At 37.8% G+C, this 21883-nt stretch overlaps 1 protein-coding gene across 2 annotated transcripts; it reads left to right on the top strand.

Moving 5' to 3' along the window:
* Positions 1-49: 49 nt before the first annotated feature.
* pigq (phosphatidylinositol glycan anchor biosynthesis, class Q) lies at positions 50-17360 on the top strand. 2 transcript variants are annotated; one of them, XM_074655786.1, is made up of 14 exons: positions 50-93; positions 4513-4732; positions 5089-5275; positions 5636-5838; positions 6183-6379; positions 6594-6725; positions 7860-7980; positions 8477-8603; positions 8697-8850; positions 12861-12972; positions 13064-13144; positions 13906-14020; positions 14781-14842; positions 16371-17360. In XM_074655786.1, exons 2-14 carry the CDS (start codon positions 4580-4582, stop codon positions 16521-16523), a joined length of 1797 nt encoding a protein of 598 aa, XP_074511887.1. In that variant the 5' UTR covers positions 50-93; positions 4513-4579; the 3' UTR covers positions 16524-17360. The 2 variants fall into 2 exon arrangements, with proteins under 2 accessions (XP_074511887.1, XP_074511886.1); XM_074655785.1 differs by lacking the exon at positions 50-93 and adding an exon at positions 1610-1764.
* The last annotated feature ends 4523 nt before the right edge of the window (positions 17361-21883 follow it).

Here is a 21883-nt window from a genome sequence, read left to right as displayed (position 1 = left end):
CACTGCAGGAGGAGATAAATCTCTCTACGGTTGGGTCAACTCCTCATTCACCAACAACTCTGACAGCAGCAGCATACACATTGGCATTTACTTGTGAGTAACAGGCAGATTATTAACATTATTATTAGGATTATTATTGTTGTTGTTTTTGTTATTATAAATATTCTTATTATAAATCATTTATTTTCTATTTCATTTTCTTGTTCTACTGTATTATAATTAAGATTTTGATGATTATTGCTCCTGTAATAATTAAAACATGATGACTTGGGGGTTACCAACCCAGTATAGACATAATCACTGACATTTATTAATGACAATAAAGTAGTAAAAGTTTTTGACTTTTCAATTTTTTCATTAGAAAGACAGAAAATAACACATTTGATAATTATTTGATTTACAGTAGGTACCTAGAAAAAAAATGTATCTCTCCACAGTCACTGTTGAAACTAAATGGCTTTAAAAAATAAATGCAAAACACGTATGACTTAATGAATGAATAAATAATGTGTATTATTACAAAAAACAAACAAACAACAAAACACAAAGCAAACATATACATGATGGCCAGATAATTTGGTAAGTAACATAAGCTTCACAAAGGTGCAAGCTTTTTAAAGTTAATATTAGAGTTAATATCTTTATTTAATATTTTATAATAAACCTGCTGTAGACCCCTGGGCCCGTCCCCAGACTCCTGTGACCTTGTGAGAATATTTTCAATGTTTTGTTCACCTCAACTTTTGGTCTACTTTTGTCGTTTTATTTTGAAAGATTAAATAAAACTTCCGGTGAACGTTTTAAAAAAATTAAAGCGACTAAACTTGAGGAAATGCATTTGAGAGAGTCGACAAAAAAACTATTATATTAAAATAAACATACTTTTTAAAAATTGGTTTTGTCATAGTTAAACTGAAATTTCTTCGTAAAACTTTAATACAACTCGACGGGAGGGACATCCATCCATGATGACGTCACGATAATAGTGATGGGAATTCAGGCTCTTTTTAGTGAGCCAGCTCATTTGGCCTCAGCTCGACAAGAAGAGCCGGCTCTTTCGGCTCCCAAACGGTTCTTCATTGTACCACTTCTGCCTTTTATAATTCAGCCAAAATGACCGCTGTTTTGACCTGAATAATTTAAGTGATATATCTGCAGACGTACTACGTCTGCAGATATATCACTTAAATTATTCAATTTAATTATACTAAACCTTATAATTTTCAGAATACCATAATTTGACATGCTGCTTCGTTTGCAACTGTCACACATCTTGTCTGCTATTCGCGCACCGCGCTCCACTCTCTCTTTCTCTCCTCCTCTCCCTCCTGCTCTGTACCTGTAGACCGTCAGCGCGCCGCGCACCTCCGCCCATCCCTGCTTGATGGTATGATTGTCTGTCATCACCGGATTGGTCGCATGGACGTCATTAACACAACATTCAGTCACAGTCAGTGCATGGAGTGCCAGTGGCGCGGAGAACATCGTCTTATCATTCTGCCTTAAATTAAGTAAAGAAAAAAAAAAACGGCTCTCGGACAGGAGCCGGCTCTTATCGTTCACTTAAAAGAGCCGGCTCAATGAACCGGCTCGTTCGTGACCAACACATCACTACACGATAACAGGAACGCACATAAATATTGTGTTTCTCACCGGGAGCATTTTATGCAACGGACTGTCAACAAATAAAATGGCACCTTAGTTAGCTGAAGTCTCCTCGACGCTACAGATGTCAGCTGAAAGCTCGTGTCGGTGTTAAAGAAGGTAAATCATGTATTTTTGTACACACATATCTTGTGTTATACAGTTTGATGATGTAGCGTTAGCTTCATTGAGCTAGCTGGCGTTAATTAAGTTTAATTTGAGTACATTTAGTTTTAATGGCGAACTATGGAGCAGGGATTTTGTACGCTTGAGGACAGAATCAGTCATCTTCAACTCTCTCATTTTTCATAAACATCTTTAGTCTTATTTTACCGGTGATTCTCCACATTTGTAACCTACTTTCCTGTGCTAGCTCGCTGGTTGACAGCACCGTCTCTGACGTCAATAGCAGCGCTGCCTCGGGCTTCATCTGTTGCCACAACAACAAGCTACTCACTCAATATGTGAAGGGCATCAAACCAGGTCAACCGTCTAGTCCCGTCTATCTCCTGTTTGTCCGCCAAAAGTCATAGCAGCTTTTACACATATTTATGGAAAGTTTATCCCTTTTTTCTCATTTTATTGTGTCTTTTTTTGTACTGATATTTCAGTGGTTTTTTTTATATTGTTCTTGTGGCCTTCTTCTTTTTGCTGGGTCCTGATCCCAGTAAGCCTTTGAGTACTCTTTGTCATGTTGTTTGGTAAACCAATTTTTAAGTAGATGAGCTTATAGACAAACTCATTAAGTACACTAGAGAAAACAACTTCAACATGCAAAATTGGAATAAAATTAAGAAAAGAAATAATAATAATAATAATAATGATAAAAAGAAAGAATAGAGGAATATCTGTCATGTATAATAAGGATCAACTCTTCGATTCGGCATACATTATTATTATATATTTTATTACGATAGATTAATTTAAAGGCATTATAAAGAATATGAATGAATGACTTTATTTCGAACATAAAAATAAATAAAAACAGATACAAAATAAAAACAAACAAAGCCAGAGTAATAGTGTCCGAAAAGGAGTAGTTCAGTTCAGACAACTTTATTTATCCCAAAGGGGAAAATTAATGTGTAGCATTCCCAGTCCATACATCCATCCATACATACATACATACAACAGACAACCAATAATTAGTTAAGTCAAAGGAAACATATTAAAGGCATGGGGCAGTTGGAGGGACAAGTTACAATAAGAACCATATAAATAGGATTATAGCAGTAAAAGCCCAAAAATAAGAAACAATATATGAGAACAACATATCTTAAAGTTCCTCTAAATAACAGTCATTTAAAATGAGTATGGTCTGTGTTCAGCAGCTTAACAGCAGACGGTATAAAGGACTTGGAGTAACGATTTGTTCTCCTTAAGGGCACAGTAGGTAGAAGTAAAACTTATATTTCCCTACCCCTTTCTCACTTCTCCTCTAATAACTCATATGTCATAGAATGATATTATAATATAATATATGAACTATCCCAGATTTATTTACATCCCAAATTAAATATATGAACAGCATCCCAAGTTTACAACCCACATATCCATCCGAAGTTAAAAAGTAGATATAAACCAACCCTTAACGCAATCCTTATCACAACTCTTCCTCATCCATACACCTCCCAAAAATATCTTTTTTGTATAGCTTTTTAAAGTGATTTATATTTGTGCTCCACTTCAACCCATCACCTAACCCATTCCACAAATCCACCCCACAGACTGAAATACACATACTCTTCTTTGTTGTACGAACACAATGCTTTTTAAAATTAAATTTTCCTCCTTAAATTATAAGAATGAAAAAATGTATGGAGATGGTGGCATGTGGCTGTTTTTCTTGTGAGGCCTCTGTGTTAAACAGCTGTTCTCCTGTTTAATTGTGATTTTTGTATATCATGTTGTGTTGTATTTTAATGTGTTGTGATTTTTATATATACTTGAAATTTTGCAGTCAAGTTATTTGTTTGTCATCTTGTTTTATGGAAACGGTACCCATTTCTGACAGAAATATCACCTTTAACTCTCTAAAGTTAGAGGGAATTTGACATTGAGTAAATGCACTGGACACTATCGAGTCATTGCTCTTTTTCTGGTATATCAGCTTTACACCAGCTTCTTGTTAGAGCTTAAAATTCAAGCTTTTTCAGGTTATTTACTAAACCTCTTGGAAATTGCTGAACCTTTAAAAAGATGAAACATATTTGTGAGGTGTTTTTAAAATCAGAATCAGAAATACTTTATTTATCCCCGGGGGGTAAATTGGGTAAATTGGTAAATTACAGTTGCTCTTGCATAAACATAAAATGAATCTAAGAAAATAGAAATAAAGAAGTATGTAAATAGGTACATAATGCTACAATAAGACACAATATAAGAATTATGAAATATGTACAAATATTTGCATTAAGACGTGCAATATATAGCCTAACAAATAACCACAGTGCAAATAAGTAAATACAAAATGCTGAGAACTGGGATAGAAGATAAAAGATTTGAATCTTCAGTATGAAAAATGGGTTGCAAGCCACAGGCAGTGTAGGAAAATCAGAAAGTCTTGAGAGATGGACTAAAACATTGTTGATTTTGGTCTTTTCCTGGCGTTTTTGGACAATAATAGAAATATATAAAATAGCACGAGCTGGCCAGAGGTGAAAGTCACCAGACTTGGTTGTTTTTCCCTCTCTCTTTCTGTCTGATCATCAGAGCTGCTGGCGGCTGAACACTGAGCTGCAGTGGAAGTCACCAGACTTGGTTGTTTTTCCCTCTCTCTTTCTGTCTGATCATCAGAGCTGCTGGCGGCTGAACACTGAGCTGCAGTGGAAGTCACCAGACTTGGTTGTTTTTCTCTCTCTCTCTCAGATCATCAGAGCTGCTGGAGGCTAAACACTGAGCTGCTGGAGGCTGAACACTGAGCTGCAGTGAAGTCATGGTGCTGAAGATCTTCTTCCCGCAGTGCTGTAACCGGGCTGACAGCGGCCTGCTGGTCGGCCGCTGGATCTCCGGCTATGACTCTGCCGTGGTGCTGGCGGTCATCCACTACCCGTTCATTCCCGGACAGGTCAAACAGTACATCCAGCAGGTCAGTGCACCACCAGGCAGACCTCTGTGTCCCCTCAGGTCTGGATCGGGGTTAAATTTAGCCTCTCAAGGATTGTTATGACATTTGTGTCACAGAGCCGAGTAGCAGATTTTCTGAAAGTTAAATACTCTCACTGCTGTTTCGAAGGTATTTCCACAATCCTCAAAGACTATTCTAACCATCTGGATGAAAAATATTAACATAACTTTTCACTCAATTTGTACGTGAACCGAAATTAAAAAATTTTATTCTCAAAAAAAGTCAAGGCACACTGCTTCGTTAAGGTGAAAAAAAGTTAAAAGCCTTTACTAGTCTCTCCTCCTCCCTCACCGCACTCCTCCATCTTTGTCACCCAGATTCAGAGCCAGAGTAAGGTGGAGCTGTCGGTGCTGGGCTCGTGGAGTTTACCCAAAGAGGGTCAGGAGGGCATGGAGAGCTTCCTCAAAGACCTCAGCACCATCTTCCCCCAGGAACGCTGGCTCCAGATCAACCGCGAGATCGGCAAGACGGGCTTCACCTGCCAGATCCTCAACCGGGATCAGAGTAAGACCCTCAGACTGATATTCCTCTCGTTTATACAGCAGTACTAGTGATGGGAATATTAAACTCCCATCACTGGTTTCAGTTTACTCTTCATTGCAGGGTGTTTTCCAACTTGACAAAAATGTATTTACTTTAATAATTTGCAGGTTTGGGTTGGATTGGAATGAAATGTCCAATTTTTAAATATGAACCATTGATACAAAAGCACAGTTTTCATCCATTTCATTGATTCTATTTAGAGTTACTCAGTTTATTATGTAGTAGTGTCAAATACTTAATAAATCTCAGGATGACTTTCTGTTCACAGAACTAAAGAAAGCTATCAGGAGTTTATAATGAATTTGTCTTTGTCATGGCCAGATGGAAGATTAGTTCAGCCGGAAACTAAAAAGAAGATTGAGAAAGGTGATGGAGAGGATGGAGGTGATGGAGAAGAGCAGGAGGAGGAGGAGAAGGTGATCTTCGTCCACTACGAGCAGAGGAAGGTGATGCTGTCGCAGCTTCACCCCATCGAGAACGGTGTTCCCGACCCCAAAACTGATCCACCGTCTGAGCTGAGACAGGTACAAGACAGAAAATGTGCTTTAGTTCCTGTTATCATGTTAGTAACATGAATGAATCATTTAGATTCAGGATTTTTCAGGAAGCTCTGCTTGTAGGATGCAATTTTCAGATGTTGTTTTTCTCCCATACTGCAACACAAAATCCTGAAGGAAAGAATAATAGTGAAAAGTTACTCGGTTGGCATTATGTTTTATGTAAATGATCAAAAAGACGACTTGACATGTTGCCAGAGGACGTACAGAGTAAAGTGCATGTGTAAAAGTGTCTCAGGTTACAGCCATGTTGATGTAAGCAGATAGTCATGTTTATCCCCTAACATGATCCTCCTCCTAATCTGGTCCAGATGTTCCACACGGTGGCCAACAGCCAGCCTCTGTACTTCCTGGACAGATACGACGACGGGCCGCTGAAGTCGACCCACTGGCAGACTGAAGGCCGAGAGGCCAGCATCATTGTGGAATTGTTCAAACATGCCTCCGTACCGCTCTGTATGCTCATCAGCTGGCTGCTCTCCATATGGACCTGGATCTGTGACATCCGGTGAGCGGGGATGAAACTTAATGGAGAAGGCTGGCAATATAAATATACGTATAAGTTTATGTTTAATTTGTTAGTATTGATCCGTTTTACAATAGATGTATAACCAAATTGTATCGTCTCAGTTTTCTAAGTGTGAGAGGAGAATGATCCAGACACTGTGAGGCAGCACACTTTAAACATCATCCTTATTTTCACTATCATATTTTATCTTTAGGCTCTTCAGTCTTTACCCGCTGCGCTTCCTGTCCAGTAAGCTGTCCACCTGTGTCCAGCTCAGCTACAGAACACAACACATGAAGACGCTCAGCTCACCGAAACCCGCCGCCGGACACACGCAGTTCATGAGGTGATTGTTTGTAAAAGCCAACCTAAAAACTCCCTGATGTTATGGACTTTTATGTCAATGTGTGTCAAGCTTTTAAATAAAGTGAACAGCTCAGCAGATGGTCAGCTGGTCTAAGCTTATGGTGTTAGTGGACAGTTTACACTAATGTCAGCCTGAATGGTTGTATTAAGTAAAGCCAGTGGAGTTCCTAAAACAGGAATGATTCATCGTCTGGTGAGTATGACTTTGCTCAGTGAATCCACAGACAGCAGTGGAAAAGGCTTCCAAGGAGTTTAGTGATAACACAAACACAAAAGGAGAGGAGCCACTGAATGTAGGAAAATCATGCTCAATATGTGCACAAATGCAAAGAACACTAAGGGATTAAGATGGCAGCTACTCTGGTTTGCTCATTTCAAGCTTGGCGCTTTCCGGTTTTCGGCAGTGCAGCTGGCATACCACACCGTGGCACAGTAGCAGAGGAAACTCTCTGTGGTGCTTCTGTACAAGTTTATTAGGAGCTGAGAGCGAAGTTTGGCCTGCTTGAGCTTTTTTAGAAGGAAAAGCTTCTCATCATCCTCTGAAGAACATGAATATCTACAGAAAATCCCTAGAGAATATGGCCAGCAGTCGGGGAAAAAAGTGTTGGACGGACAAACAGACTACGTGGCATCACCGTCTCTATGCAGGTCAATAGTGGGGCAAAAACAGCAGACTTCATTATCCTTTAGTTATAACAGTTTTGATCTGCTGCTGCTACATTATAGATCACCGTGGGCTGATATTTCTGATCTGTCTGACGAATATAAACTCAGTTAATCTCTCAGGCAGCTGGTTGTATCTCCCGTCAGAGCCAAACACGGTGAAGCTGCTTTTAGCTACGATGCTTCACACAGATGGAACCAACTTCTTGATGATATTAAATGATCCACAACGTTAGCCACTGTGAATCTAAATCAGAAACTCTGCTGTAAATATTTAATTGTGGACAACTAGCGCACTATAACTGTATTTTTGATCTACAATTTTTTGTCTATTCATATGTTATTCAATCTTATTTGAATTATGCTATTTTAATTGTCTTCATTTGTCAGGCAAAGATGAACCATTGACTTTCCGCCTGCTGTTGTTACCTTCATGTCTGTCTGTGTGTAGGAAAGCGAACATCGTGGTGTCGTTCCTGGTGGATGTGGCTCTCGGCATGTTGCTCATGTGGTGGCTCTACAGAGACAACCACATCACCATGTTGGCCAATACACTGGTGCCTGCAGCTGATGTAAGTGTGTTTCACTGAGATCAGAATACACAAAATGACAACAAAAAAGAATCTTTAAATCTGTTATGGCGCATTCTACCCTCTTCTTCAAACTGTTTACAAACAGAACAAATAACAGGATATACAGGTGATCAAATGAAACACATTCTCTCAGGAAAATACTCTCAAAAAAATCATATAAGTGAAACAAAACTATGATTTATTATCTCCAGACATTGAGATATTCAAGTTGTGGTCTTGAGATAATGAGTCCAAAACCATTTTTAAAGGGTGTTGTGCTGTGAATGGAAATCGAGGCTTTTGCAAGTTACTGCCAGAAAGTTCAGGTCAAGTAAATACTGACCTTGATACTTGATTATTAGTAGAAATAGTAGATTGATTAAAAGTGTATTAATGTAGCGCACAGTCTACTGACAACTGAGCAAACTACATTCTAAAAACTGAACTGGTGTCAGATTTCTTCGTCCCACATTTAACTGGTGTGATTCTTCCCCAGCATGTGGCTAAAGAGCTGGAGGAGCTGCTGCAGTGGCTGATGGGAGCTCCAGCAGGGCTGAAGATGAACCGGGCCCTGGACCAGGTTCTGGGCCGCTTCTTCCTCTACCACATTCACCTCTGGATCAGTGAGTCACAGCACACAATACAGAAAACTAGAAGCTCTGCTAGTGGCCCTGAGAGGCTTCATTCACCTCGCAATGTGTCATCTTTCCATCCAGGCTACATCCACCTGATGTCTCCCTTCATCGAGGGCATCCTGTGGTACGGAGGCCTGTCGGCCTGCTTCGGCCTGACCTTTGCCCTCTCGCTGCTCTCTGACATGGTCGCCCTGCTCACCTTCCACATCTACTGCTTCTACGTCTACGGAGCCAGGTGAGGCCTCAGCACAGCTTCAACTGCTAGTGTCTGTTCACTTTTTGCACTGCTATGAAACAAAGGAGAGGGGCTATGTGGTAAACACATAAGGAGCATGTTAGTCATGACTTTGAGAGAAGAAATTTAACTTCTAAATCACAAACTGTCCTGAGAGTGGCTGCTGCTGACTCATGATCGGGTCAAAGATTTGAGACATTGCTGTTGCTTTGTTTTGTTTTGTCTCCTTACCTCCGTGTAAAGTGTCCTTGGGTTTCTTGAAAGGTGCTATATAAATGCAAGTTGTTATTATTATTATTATTATTATTATTGTACTATTCATTACTTATTATACTTAATGTACTTACTGTGTACACTACTGCAAATACTCAAAAATGCTGAGAATCAGTATGCAGTGTTGAATTGAGACACACTGGATTTACCTGCAGGGGGCGTATTTTTCCAACCTTTTCCTTCCTCTGTTGCAGAGACATTTAAATTACAGTTCCTTATTGGCCCTACACTAGAGTCTTTGTTTAACCTTTCTGAGTGTCAGTGTGGAGGTGGGGGCACAAAATGACCAGTACAATGCCTTCATCTATAGAAACTTCCTATCTTAAGTCTTAAGACTTAAACAACGCTAAACATTTTTTGTAACCGTTGTTTTTCTCAATGAAACATACTGGAACATAAATTAAAACGTACAAAAAAATGGAGCAAAAACGACGACGGGCACTTAACTTCAAGACAGTTGAGTTAGAGGTGATGGTAACATCTGGAGAGAAACCCAAAGATGATCTTTTTTGGGAAATTTACAACAATAACTCAGGAGATAAAAGAGAGGGATGATATCAATGCTTTCAAAAATCAAATAAGTAAACTGACAAGTGATAGGAAGAGGAAGGCAACTCTTATGTCAGAACTTGGATGGATCTAAACTTTCTAAATCTTAATGAAAGTAAGGCTGACCTCATTATGTTTGGACAACCTGACCTTTGGATGACTCTGTTGGTATTCTTGGTCCTTTGGCTTCTCACAATTGAATTTTTGTTCAAAAATCTTGGCGTTGTTTTTGACAGCTCCTTCAAATTTGAGAAACAAGTTGGCTCAGTTGTTAAAACCAGCTTTTTCTAGTTAAGGCTCTTAGCCCAGGTAAAGGCCTATCTGTCTCCCAGAGATCTCAAAGATAATTACACATGCTTTAATTACCTCTCGGTTAGACCGCTGTAATTCTTAGTGTGTGGGTGTAGAACAGTCGTCTCTTCGTCGTCTTCAGTAAGTACAAAATGCAGCTGCTCACCTTCTCACTGGAAAAAGAACAGGTGATCACATATCACCAGTTTTGGTCTCCCTCCCCTGGCTTCCTGTCTGTTTCCGGATTGAGTTAAAGATTTTATTGCTTGTTTTTAAGGTTTTAAATGGGCTGGCTACACCTTATCTAGCAGAACTCTTGCACCTTAATACTCCAGTTAGAGCACAGAGGTCGACCAATCAGATGCTCCTGGATGTCCCCAGAACTAGACATTAAAACAGAGGCGACCGAGCCTGTAGCGGTTTCTGCCCCTAATCTCTGGAACAGCCACCTCTTCATTTTAAAACAGCTTAAATCACAGAATCATTTAAGTCGCTGCTGAAGACTCGCCTCTTCTCGCTGGCGTTTGACTAAGTTCATCTTCTGTTGTCCTGCAACTCTTTTACTGCTATTATGTGCACATTATGTTTATTGTTTTTACTGGGGTTTTTTTGTTGCTTGCTTTGTAGTAATTTTTATTATGTACATGTTCATCACTTTGGTCAACTGCAGTTGTTTTTAAATGTGCTATATAGATAAAGCTTGGCTTGACTTTGACTATGTCCAAAGAGCAGAAGAAAAGTTAAGACAGCTTCACAGTTATCCTAAAGTTAGGAGGGTTTATTTATATTATTCAGATTTTGGGAAGCGTAATACACTTTGCCTATCTTAAGTTAGGATAGGAACATCGACTTAGGAGCTGTTCCTCTGTAATGTCTTTTTCCTAAATCGGGTCCTAACCCTAGTTACCATGGTTACCAAATGGTTAAGATAGTTTCTGTAACACGGCCCCAGGAGAGTAAAATGGAAAATGATCATCCCTTTGGGTTTCATAGCAATCTGCCCTAAGATTTTGATATTTTTCCTGTGTACTTGGACATTTTTTTCTCAGGACATCTTGATAAAACATTAGGAAGTTTTTCTGGCCGATCTGATGATGACTCTCCGTACTGAATTTCGTGGTATCTGACGAAGTCATGCAAACAGTAAAAGTAGTCATGTTGTGTTTTCCCGTCAGCGAATACCGTTGTTATTATCCCTTTAATTGTAACTGGTACAACAACACATGAATCATCTGGATCCGACTTGCAGAACAGGATGTTTTGTTTTGACGTCACTGTTGCATAACTGGGTCGGATGGTTATAAAAAATAATTTAGTGCTTCACGCTCAGTCAGCCTCGCTCTGCTCTTCTGCTCGTCTCTTCTTCACAGTTTCCTCAAGATGTTTGCTATTCATGTTCCCCTCAGTGTGAACTGTCATAACTTTAGTGATCCTCTGACTTTTCATCTAGCGCCATCATCGGGTCAACATTTCAAACATCATACCTGCTAAACATCAGCATTAAACTGTGGAGCATCAACTGTGTAGAATAGCTCAAAAACTGCTTTAGCTCCATGAAAGAATGTGAAATTTCAAAGCGTCCCGGTGCATCAATAAGACTCAGAGATCTAAATATAGTTTAAACTCTGTCACTGTGTCCTTACTTTGTCAGCTTGTCAATCTCCTTTAGCTTGATAACATGTTGAGGCATGTAAAGGCATGCCCTGACATGTCGCCACGGGTCAGTCCTGTGTGGAGATTACAGTCTGGTGATATTCTAATTGTTAATATTGTTGGATCATAGCTGTTGACTGTAAGGTCCACTCAACTCCCCTTTAATCTGAATAATATCTGTAGCTGTGTGTCGAGGCTGAAGCGTGTGGCGTGATGGAGGGCTGAACGCTGTGATAATAGTCGTGGATGTTGGAGGAGAGAGGATTGACTAAATTATGCATTTGCTCTAAAGATAGCTCGGCTCTCTCACCCGTGGTGCATAATGAAATATTACCCACTTTCTTTGCTGCATATTTATGCTCCAGCAGCTCTTGGAATATGTGTTTTTAAAGTCAGTTTGAGAACCTTTGTCAGAGTCACTCATTAAATCTGTATGCCTGGACCTAAAAGTGTCTCCTGCTGCGATCACAATTCAGTTTTGGAGAGGATGAATTAGAGCTCTCCCTGTACTTCAGAATTAGCTTTAGAAATACTGTTGCTGATCAATATCAACTGTCTGATCAACCCCTTATATCAGTTCTCTCAGTACATAACTAAACTCTCATATTCAACTTTCTAAAAACAACCCAACCCATTTCTCTCACTCTCCCTTTGCTGAAGCCTTTCTCCTCTATTCTCTCCCCCATTTCTTCTGTCTATACACAGTAGGGCTGCACGATTTAAAAAAAAAAAAAAAATCTAATTGCGATTATTTTGACGATTGCTATGTGATTTGGGATATTAGAGGGAATGATCATTTTTCCATCATTCTTCTTATTTTCATTGAAAATGATTATGCTGTGATTTTTTTTTTTTGTGGGGATCTGAATCAAATAAAGATGTTTTTTTGATGGGTTTATTTCACAACAATGACCCGCTAGCTGTACATTATCCCACTTATTACAAGGCTACTTACTTAAGAAATCAATAATTTGACACAAAAACGGTCCTCCAGAGTCTGACATCAGAACTGCGCCCATAGCAACGGTCTGTTATACATAGCAACAGTCTGTTATACATAGCAACGGTCTGCTATAAAGAAGAGTATTAACAAGTAGTATTCAACAAAGCCGTGTAATAGTTACTAGTATTATTGTTTACTTGAGGATGTTATCAGTGGTGTCTCACTATGTACATCTACTATTATGATATCATATACTAGTATTATTGTTTACCAGTTGTGTCTGTGTGTGTGTGTGTGTCAGGTTGTACTGTCTGAAGATCTACGGCCTCTCGTCTCTCTGGAGGCTCTTTAGAGGGAAGAAGTGGAACGTCCTGCGGCAGAGAGTGGACTCCTGCTCTTACGACATGGACCAAGTAACACACACACACACACACACACACACACATCACTGTCATCATCACAGAGATGCAGATGTTTACGGTGCATGTGTTTGTGGTGCTACAGCTCTTCATTGGGACGCTGCTGTTCACGGTCCTGCTGTTCCTGCTGCCCACCACGGCGCTCTACTACCTGGTCTTCACTCTGGTAAGAGACGAGTCACAAGGGAAGAAACTACTTCTCTACCTGAATTCTAGTCTGGTTCCAGACCAGCGAATCACAGCCCACATCTAGAGCCGTAGACAGGAACCTAGAAAAGTCATGAATCATGATAACCGCCCCCCCAACATAGACCCCAACAATCAATCAGTGTCATATTTTATTTATTGAGTTGGTTGTTCTGTATTCTATTTCTATTTCTTTATATAAGTGTTGTTTAAATGGAGAAGTTCCTCCAAAGATATTTCCTCTAGACACTAGATCAACTTTTCCCTATAATAAGCACCACCTCATGTTCTTTCCATTAAACTTCCTGGGAAATTATGAGAAATGATGACACACTCGTGAATGCTGTTTCAAAGCCGCCTTCACACTGACCAGCAAGGAAACTGGTAGAGAAATACTGCATAGTTTTATTTATTTATTTTGTTAGTGGGGACCACAGTTGCTATTTCTGCGAAGGAGCCAAATTTATAAACTTAACTGCCACCTTTAAAATCTGCAGGGGATGTGATTGATGTGGCTATGAATAGATTCTGGTTGGAGTAACCCTTTAGATAAATCATGAATTGTGTGTTTCAGTTTGTTCATATAATGCAAATTATCCAAATAATGTTTGATTATTTTACCCACAACACTGTGTAGTCCATTTAGTCGAATTTATAACAGCTGAATATGTGACTCCAGCCCTAACTATTTCCAGTAGGGTGGGTTTGTTTTTAACGCTTGTGTGTCCCTGTGTTGTGCAGTTGCGGCTGGTGGTGGTGCTGTTCCAGGGCGTCCTCCACCTCAGTGTAGACTTCATCAACTCCTTCCCTCTGTTCGCTATGGGGCTACGCATCACTCGGTCGTACAGACTCGCAGGTAAACCGCCTTTTTATCATGGATCCACTTGTGTAAAACAGAGTTACCAATATATGAAAATGTATTATATTGAAACATAAAACTGGATGAACTGGTGATAGACTAGATGATCTGGTTAGATTTTCAACCAACTTTACTGCTTAAAGGTGCTATTGATAACATTGATAACATTCAGCCACTGGATGTCACATTCTCCCTCCCCCGTTCCATTGCATTTACTTCACAACAAGTCGTTGCCAGGCACTTACTGTCAAACTCAGACATTTCTCTGTTTTGGCTGGATTGGTCAGTTGAGTGGAGCAGCGTGTCCCCTAGTGTCTTCGCTGGACCTGGTGGACATGTACTGCTGGATTTAACATAATAGACATGACCACTGACTGTTTGTGTAACAATTCAGCCACAAATTCACAGACTGACCATACACGGTCTAGACATATACTCAGTTTTGACAGTCTTGTTTCCACACTAACTGACGACCCAGAGATACCACGTGATACAAACGTTGTTATACTATTGGCTAACAAGCCTGAGTAATTTCAATAAGACCTTTTAAATGTTGCTTATTTAGGAGGACAATTGAATATGTGAACACCTAATGAGTTCATGTGTAAGAATGATAGGACAGTGATGGATGAGAACATGATGCAGGGTATCTGCAGGCCATTTAGTCCTGAAATAAAAGTGCTGGTTTTATGTGTGGATGAACGGATGGATGACACAGTTGAGTCTGGACTTTTCCTCTTCTTGATGAACTTTTCAGAGGGTGTAAAGTTCAGGGTGCTGTGTGAAGAGCCTGGGACGGCCCTGCACCTGCTGATGGAGGTAAGAAGTCACATTTTGCTTCAGAGCATTTGCCTACCGTGTCCCTTATCTCTGGAATGGCCTTCCATTAAATGTTAAAGAAGTTGAAATCTTTAAATCAAGACTGAAAACCCACCTTTTTTCCCTTTATTACAGCCTACTGTATCCTAGAGCTTAGTTGGGTCAATCACCTTTTAACATTGTTTTAACATTGATGTTAATAATGTGGTTGCTTTTATATGGTTTAATATTTATTTTCTTGCTGTGTGTTCTGTCCCTTCTATTTATTACTGAACTCCGTCGGGTCCATTACTCCTTTTAACATCCCTGTTCTTACTGTGGTTGTTTTACTTTTAATATTTAATATGTTGTGCAATGTGCGATGTCCAAAATCAAGTCTTTCCACTCACCCCATAATCTAATAATAGTATTAATAAATAAATAAAAATTGACTTACTACTTAAAGCAAAGTCACAAAGGCCTGATCATGGCCGATCAGCTGACAACCGATGTATCTCTATTCCTGTCAGTTAATGTTTGTAGAATAATGCTTTTATTCTGAAGGATTTGGGCCAAAGGTCTTATTGTTGTTAATGCTGGCAGGACAAAACAAAAGTGGATGTTTTTTTCCTGCCATCTAAAATATATTCCATATAGGGCTGTCAATCAATTAAACTATTTAATCGTGATTAATGTCATGATTGTCCATAGTTAATCACAGTTAATCGCAAATTAATCACACATTTTTATCTATTTATGTATGTGCAAAATGTACCTTAAAGGGAGATTTGGCAAGTATTTAATTCTCTTATCAACATGGGAGTGCTTTATGCAAATGTATGTATATATTTATTATTGGAAATCAATTAAGAACACAAAACAATGACAAATATTCTCCAGAAACCCTCACAGGTACTGCATTTAGCATAAAAAATATGCTCAAATCATAACATGGCAAACTGCAGCCCAACAGGCAACAACAGCTGTCAGTGTGCTGACTTGACTATGACTTGCCCCAAACTGCATGTGATTATCATAAAGTGGGCATGTCTGTAAAGGGGAGACTCGTGGGTACCCATAGAACCCATTTTCATTCACATATCTTGAGGTCAGAGGTCAAGGGACCCCTTTGAAACTGGCCATGCCAGTTTTTCCTCACCAAAATGTAGCGTAAGTTTAGAGCATTATTTAACCTCCTTCGCGACAAGCTAGTATGACATCTTAGGTTTTCTAGTTTCATATGATACCAGTGTCTTCACTCGGTCACTAGGTTTAAAACTGAGCCTGCTACAACCTAAAAATCCAAAGTTGCGTTAAAGAAGTTAGTGGCGTTAAAACAAATTAGCATCATTTTCATGTTAACTTTTACAGCCCTAGTTCCATGTTTCCAGTATCATGGAGTATTTCCACTGTCATTTTGGTAGTTTTGCTGAAGTAAAGAATTGAATACCTTTTCAACCTCACAATACAAATTATGTAAGCATTTCATTTTTGTCTCTCTTTCAGTATTTGTTCATGTGTTCATGTGTTCTTATGTTTTCCTTTTCAGATGAACCCTCTGAAGTGCAGCACAGTGGTTCAGACCTACCGCACCCCGACTTACAGCTGTTACCCCAAAGACTCTTGGGCTGGCCTGGTCAAGAAACTGTTTGTCGGGGAGCTGATTTACCCCTGGAGACACAAAACCACCAAGACTGACTGAGAGACATCAGCCGGAGAAAAGGAGAGATGAGGCAACAAAGGAAAGGGAAGTGACTGAATAAATAATGAGATGGAAACAGACAGATGGAGGGAAAGAGGCGAGCAAAGGTGAAATCAGTAAAAAGACCTCCGAGTTACGCTGCTTTCATGTTTGATCGGAAGAACGTCACAGAAAGTGTGTGCTAAAAAGACTAAAACTGCCACGTCAGCACACCTTATTTGATCAGATCGAGAAAGAAGAACAAATATTAGTTTATATTTTAGAGCGCAGCGAAACATGGCAACATCAGCCACAAACCTAAAAACCAGCAAGTAGTCCCGTCCTGCTGTCGTAAGAACTGTGATCATAAAATTACTTTCAGTACATTCATTTTACATACACAATCATTTTATTAAGGACTTGACATCAGGTGTTTTCTTTTGTTGTAGAGGTCAGAAATTAAATTAAATATGAGAACTTAAACTCCAGTAATTAACTTATATGCACCATGTTTCCATCAAGGAAACAACACTAGAGGACCAAAACAATTCTGTTTGAATGTGGGACACAAATATCCCACATTATCAAATAGAAGTAATTTAAAATCCTCAGATGAGACTTGAAAATCCGACAGCATATTAGGGCATTGTAATTTAAAAAATAAATAATTCTGGAGCCGGGGGAGGTGGGTAATATTTGCTAGAACGTTACTATTTAAAGCACTTTAGACTTGCACTGAAACCTGCGCAAGCATGATACTGTTTATGCAGAAGTGTTTCAAATAGTAAGGTTTTAGTGAAGATGGATGTGTTTGGGAAGTAGTGAGCACCAGACTGAATAAATGAGACTTGGATTATACTGCACGAGTTGTGTGAGAGTTTGTAAATGGATGTTTTGATATGGTTTTGCTGTTGTTAAACACGACCCCATTTACTTCAATTCATCAAGACTTTTCTCCGTTTTTTGATTCTCCGTTCACTGTGGAGGCATGAGAGAAAAACAAGGTTTTATTCACAAATTCAAGCTAACAAGAGATGAGTATTAGAGTGCTCCAGGGATGACGTATTTCTGTATATTAACAGGAAGTTAGCTTCGCCCTGGTTCCCTCCAAAAAAGCCAATGGGATTTTTCCATTGGGTTTTGGATTATTGCAGAAAATAAGCTCTGTGGCAAACAAACGTTTATGATACTTACACGTTTTGTTCATCGAGATAATCTTCACAAATGAACACCACTTTTATGATTTTTGAAATGTGAATGCAGTTTCCGGAATAAAAAGCTAACATTAGGCTTTAAACAAGCTACATCACAGTCGGCGTGATGACGTTTAGTAGTCTCATTTAGCCACTTGTTAGCAACCGCCTTTTTTTTAAGACACATAAAGTCTTTAACCTTCTCTGTTCGTAGAATGTTACCAGCCGAAAAGATTGGATAGAGATTTAACCTTTAGCGAGCCACTCAGAAACGAGAGCTATGTTGGAGATCCCTGTTCATTAGGGATTTTAGAAAGTTGATATTATTAAAGTGAGACTAACCTTTGCTGAACTGCAGTCACTGTGACCAATTATGGGAAAGTCTTAAAGTGGCAATAGACAATGTACCAAAAATAATATTAAAAATAAATGTAGGCATTAATTAATTGATAAAAATGTGCATAAATAAATAAATTTTAGTTTTAATTTGCTTGTCCATTTATTTATATTTGTATTAATTATCTCATTTATTTACTCTTCTGTTTAATTTTACCTTTTATTTATTTTTATTCATTTTTAAATTTATTTATTTATAAAGAAAGAAATAAGTTTAGGAAAATAAATAAGGGGTGAAATGCAAAGGGGAAATTGTGCATAAATGCATAAATAAATAATAAATGCAAGAATGACTAAAAAAAATAAATTAAAAAATAAATAAATACATACATTTCAAAATGAATACAAATAAATACATGAATAAATTCAATGAAGAAAATTAAACAGACGAGTAAATAAATAAAGGCATTAATACAAAGATAAATAAATAAAAAAGCAAATTAAATTAGAAATATCAATTTATGTCACATTTTATCATCACAATGCCTACATTTATTTTTTATATTATTTTTGCTACATTTAATGACATATTTATTTACTGAGTCATTTATTTATTTATTGATTTATTTTTGATTTTAGCAGGTTAAGTCCTCCATAACTGAGAACCAATCTAAACACAGATGGTGTCGTTACTCTACAGCCATTACACTGTGTGATCAACATTTACTTCATAATGATAATTTTAAACAAAAAAATGTTAACGTTGCGTGAGAGTAGCTCAAGTAAAAAGAGTCGTCAAATCAGCAAACTGACTCGATTTAATGTGAAAATTAAATTTGACTTTAGAAATTATAGTTCTTATTTTAAGCCTGGGCTGAATTCCACTTAGAAATCAGGTATTTATGTATTAACTGCACTGATCATGTAGATAGTTGTAATCTTTTAGATTTTATATTATTGAAGAACTCGCAAGAGTCTACTTCAAATGATAGTAACTGGAAAAAGTGATTATTAAAAAAAAAAATCTTTTTAATACTATTTGTTTTAATCTTTAAGAGTTTTAGTTTAAATTAAATGCTCGATGTTTTATTTTCATTTGGTGCCATATTTCTTCCATATATGGAATTATTAACTGACAGATGCGTTACAGAGGCAGATGAACATCATGCCATACAGTTTGTCAGCATTTGTTTTGCTTTTTTTATTCATGTGCATATTCATTTTTAATTAAATATTGTCCTTTTAATTCTTTATAACAGTCAACCTGAACCGGCTTTCATTAAAATAAACAATCCAACAGTTTGAGAATTTGGCTTGATGTCTGTCTTAGTCAGCACAAACTGTACGACGCATAAGTTGATGAAAAGTGTGTTTTTTCCACTTTTTATAGAGCGAGGCTGGTAATTCCCCCTGCTCCCAGTCTTTGTGCTGAGCTAGGCTAGTATTTACCCCTGCTCCCAGTCTTTGTGCTAAGCTAGGCTAGTAATTACATCTGCTCCCAGCTAACTAAACACATCTTGACCATTCAGAGCTGTAACTGATATCCACTTTGTCATTTGACTCTATTAGGCAGCAAGCAAGATGATTCCCAAAATATCAGACTGAATCTTAAATGTGAAGTATTGCTGTTTTATTATACATCCTGTGCTTTAGCATCCTTAGCACCAATTTGTCGTTTCTACCAGTTAAACTGTTATATTTGCATTCTTCTTTTTAACCTTTTTTTATTTTATCATCTCCTATTGATCTGTATTGAATCTTCCTTTGCCATTTAATAAAATAAAATATAAAATCCATGCATATTTGATATACTGCTGTCTCTTCTTTCCAGATGAGTCTTATCTGTTCATAAACAGCTAATAGAATAATTGGAATAGAAATCATGACAGTCTTAGAAGATTTAATCTAATCCGCAACATGAATAAGAGACTAAACCTAAACTAAATGTTTTGATTAGTGCAAAAATGCAAAAATAAATGAATACATTTAAAAGAATAAATGCAAAAATAAATAAAGGAATTTAAAAAGGAATAAAGAAATACATTCTAATAAATAAAGAAGCAAATTAAAACAGAAATAGCAATTTATGTCACATTTTGTCAATTAATTAGTGGCTACATTTATTTTTAATATAATTTTTGCTACATTTAATGACATATTTATCAACTAATTTATTTATATATTCATATATTTTTTATTTTGACAGGGTCCGTCCTCCATAAGAGCCGGCCCTGCTTTACATGTGAGATCAAAAGTTCTATTACTGAAGAATATTTTATGGGTAATAACAAACTGTTAACCCAATCAATCGATCAATCAATCAATGCTTATTTTCAAGAGCATCTACAGTAGTGATCTCCAAAGGGTGTAAAGGAGAAAGTATGATATATTCTGAACATGTTACCATTGTGAAAGTGCTTTATTCATCATATTATCTTTAATGACCTCATTCTAGCTGTTGCTGCCAATACAAGTGTGTATGCTTCATTCATTATGTGTGTGTAGGTGTTCATCCTCGGGAGATCGTTCTGGCAAAGCTAAAGAGAGGTGACTCATGATGTTACGAAAACAGATTTGACACAAATGGCATCGACCTCACACGCAGCCTGCTACTGTACATCACATTTCATAATATTATTCATGTAACCATTCTGTTATAACACTGCATCAAACCACAGGGAGAAACGGCTAAAGAAATCTGATTATTTTTCCCCCTGAAATGTGACAAATGTGATCTGTTTTATGGCCGTTTTACAGAGAAAATAACACTGAATCTAACATAGTCATTTCTATTAGTCATATCAGAATACAAATGTTTGTGCCGAAACAAAACCTGAATTTTAAAGGAACAGTCCGACGACATTTCAGGAAATACCGTTTGGTGTTTCAGATCAAGATTCAAGTCTTGGAGCGGCCGTGGCAATGAAATTCTTGCACTCAGGCTCCATCCAACAATGTGACCACAAAATGTATAAAAGAAAAAAACATGCAGTAAAAATGAGAATCCAAGACATATAAAACATAATATAGTGCATAAGATATAATTTACATATAAATATCATGGCTGTCAAAGTTAACATGATAATAACCCATTAACAGAAATTCTTTTTAATGTCACTAATTTCTATAAAGCATTAACGCAACTGATTTTTAGGTCGTAACAGGCTCAGTTTTAGAGCTAGAGTGAAGATACTGGTATCATATGAAACCTGAAAATATAAGGAATCCAATGGTACCAACCATGTCGTACAAGCTAACTAAATACTAAAAACTACTAATACTAAATAACGCTCCAAACTGTTATGGCGATTTTCAAAGGGTTCCCTTGACCTCTGACCTCCAGATATGTGAATGAAAATGGGTTCTATGGGTACCCATGAGTCTCCCCTTTACAGACATGCCCACTTTATGATAATCACATGCAGTTTGGGGCAAGTAATAGTCAAATCAGCACACTGACACACTGACAGCTGTTGTTGCCTGTTGGACTTGAGTTTTCCATGTTATGATTTGAGCATATTTTTTATGCTAAATGCAGTACCTGTTAGGGTTTCTGGATTTGCATAAAGTAGCATATTTGATATTTGATACTCCCATGTTGATAAGAGTATTAAATACTTGACAAATCTCCCTTTAAGGTACATTTTGACCAAACAAAAAATGTGCGATTCATTTTTGATTGATAGCAATAAACTATGGACAATCATGTGATCAATAGCGATTAAATATTTTCATCGATTGAGAGCCCTAATAAATATGTAAACTGGTAAAGTGATGGAAGGGTTGATATCATTATCAACTCTTTTAGATCCGTTTATGTGTGTATGAAACTGAATTATTATTATGAAGTTC

Source organism: Sebastes fasciatus, chromosome 13 (genome assembly GCF_043250625.1).
Source record: "Sebastes fasciatus isolate fSebFas1 chromosome 13, fSebFas1.pri, whole genome shotgun sequence".
Taxonomy (NCBI): Eukaryota; Metazoa; Chordata; class Actinopteri; order Perciformes; family Sebastidae; genus Sebastes; species Sebastes fasciatus.
The sequence above is the reverse complement of the archived record's forward strand: the minus strand, read 5'-3'. Positions and strand labels throughout refer to the sequence as shown.

Bases quoted from the DNA above. Each gene is read 5' to 3' on its own strand.
- pigq (XM_074655786.1), top strand. From the start codon at position 4,580: ATGGTGCTGAAGATCTTCTTCCCGCAGTGCTGTAACCGGGCTGACAGC. The intron at 4,733-5,088 runs GTCAGTGCACCA...TTTGTCACCCAG, and splicing joins TCAAACAGTACATCCAGCAG to ATTCAGAGCCAGAGTAAGGT. The intron at 5,276-5,635 runs GTAAGACCCTCA...TGTCATGGCCAG, and splicing joins GATCCTCAACCGGGATCAGA to ATGGAAGATTAGTTCAGCCG.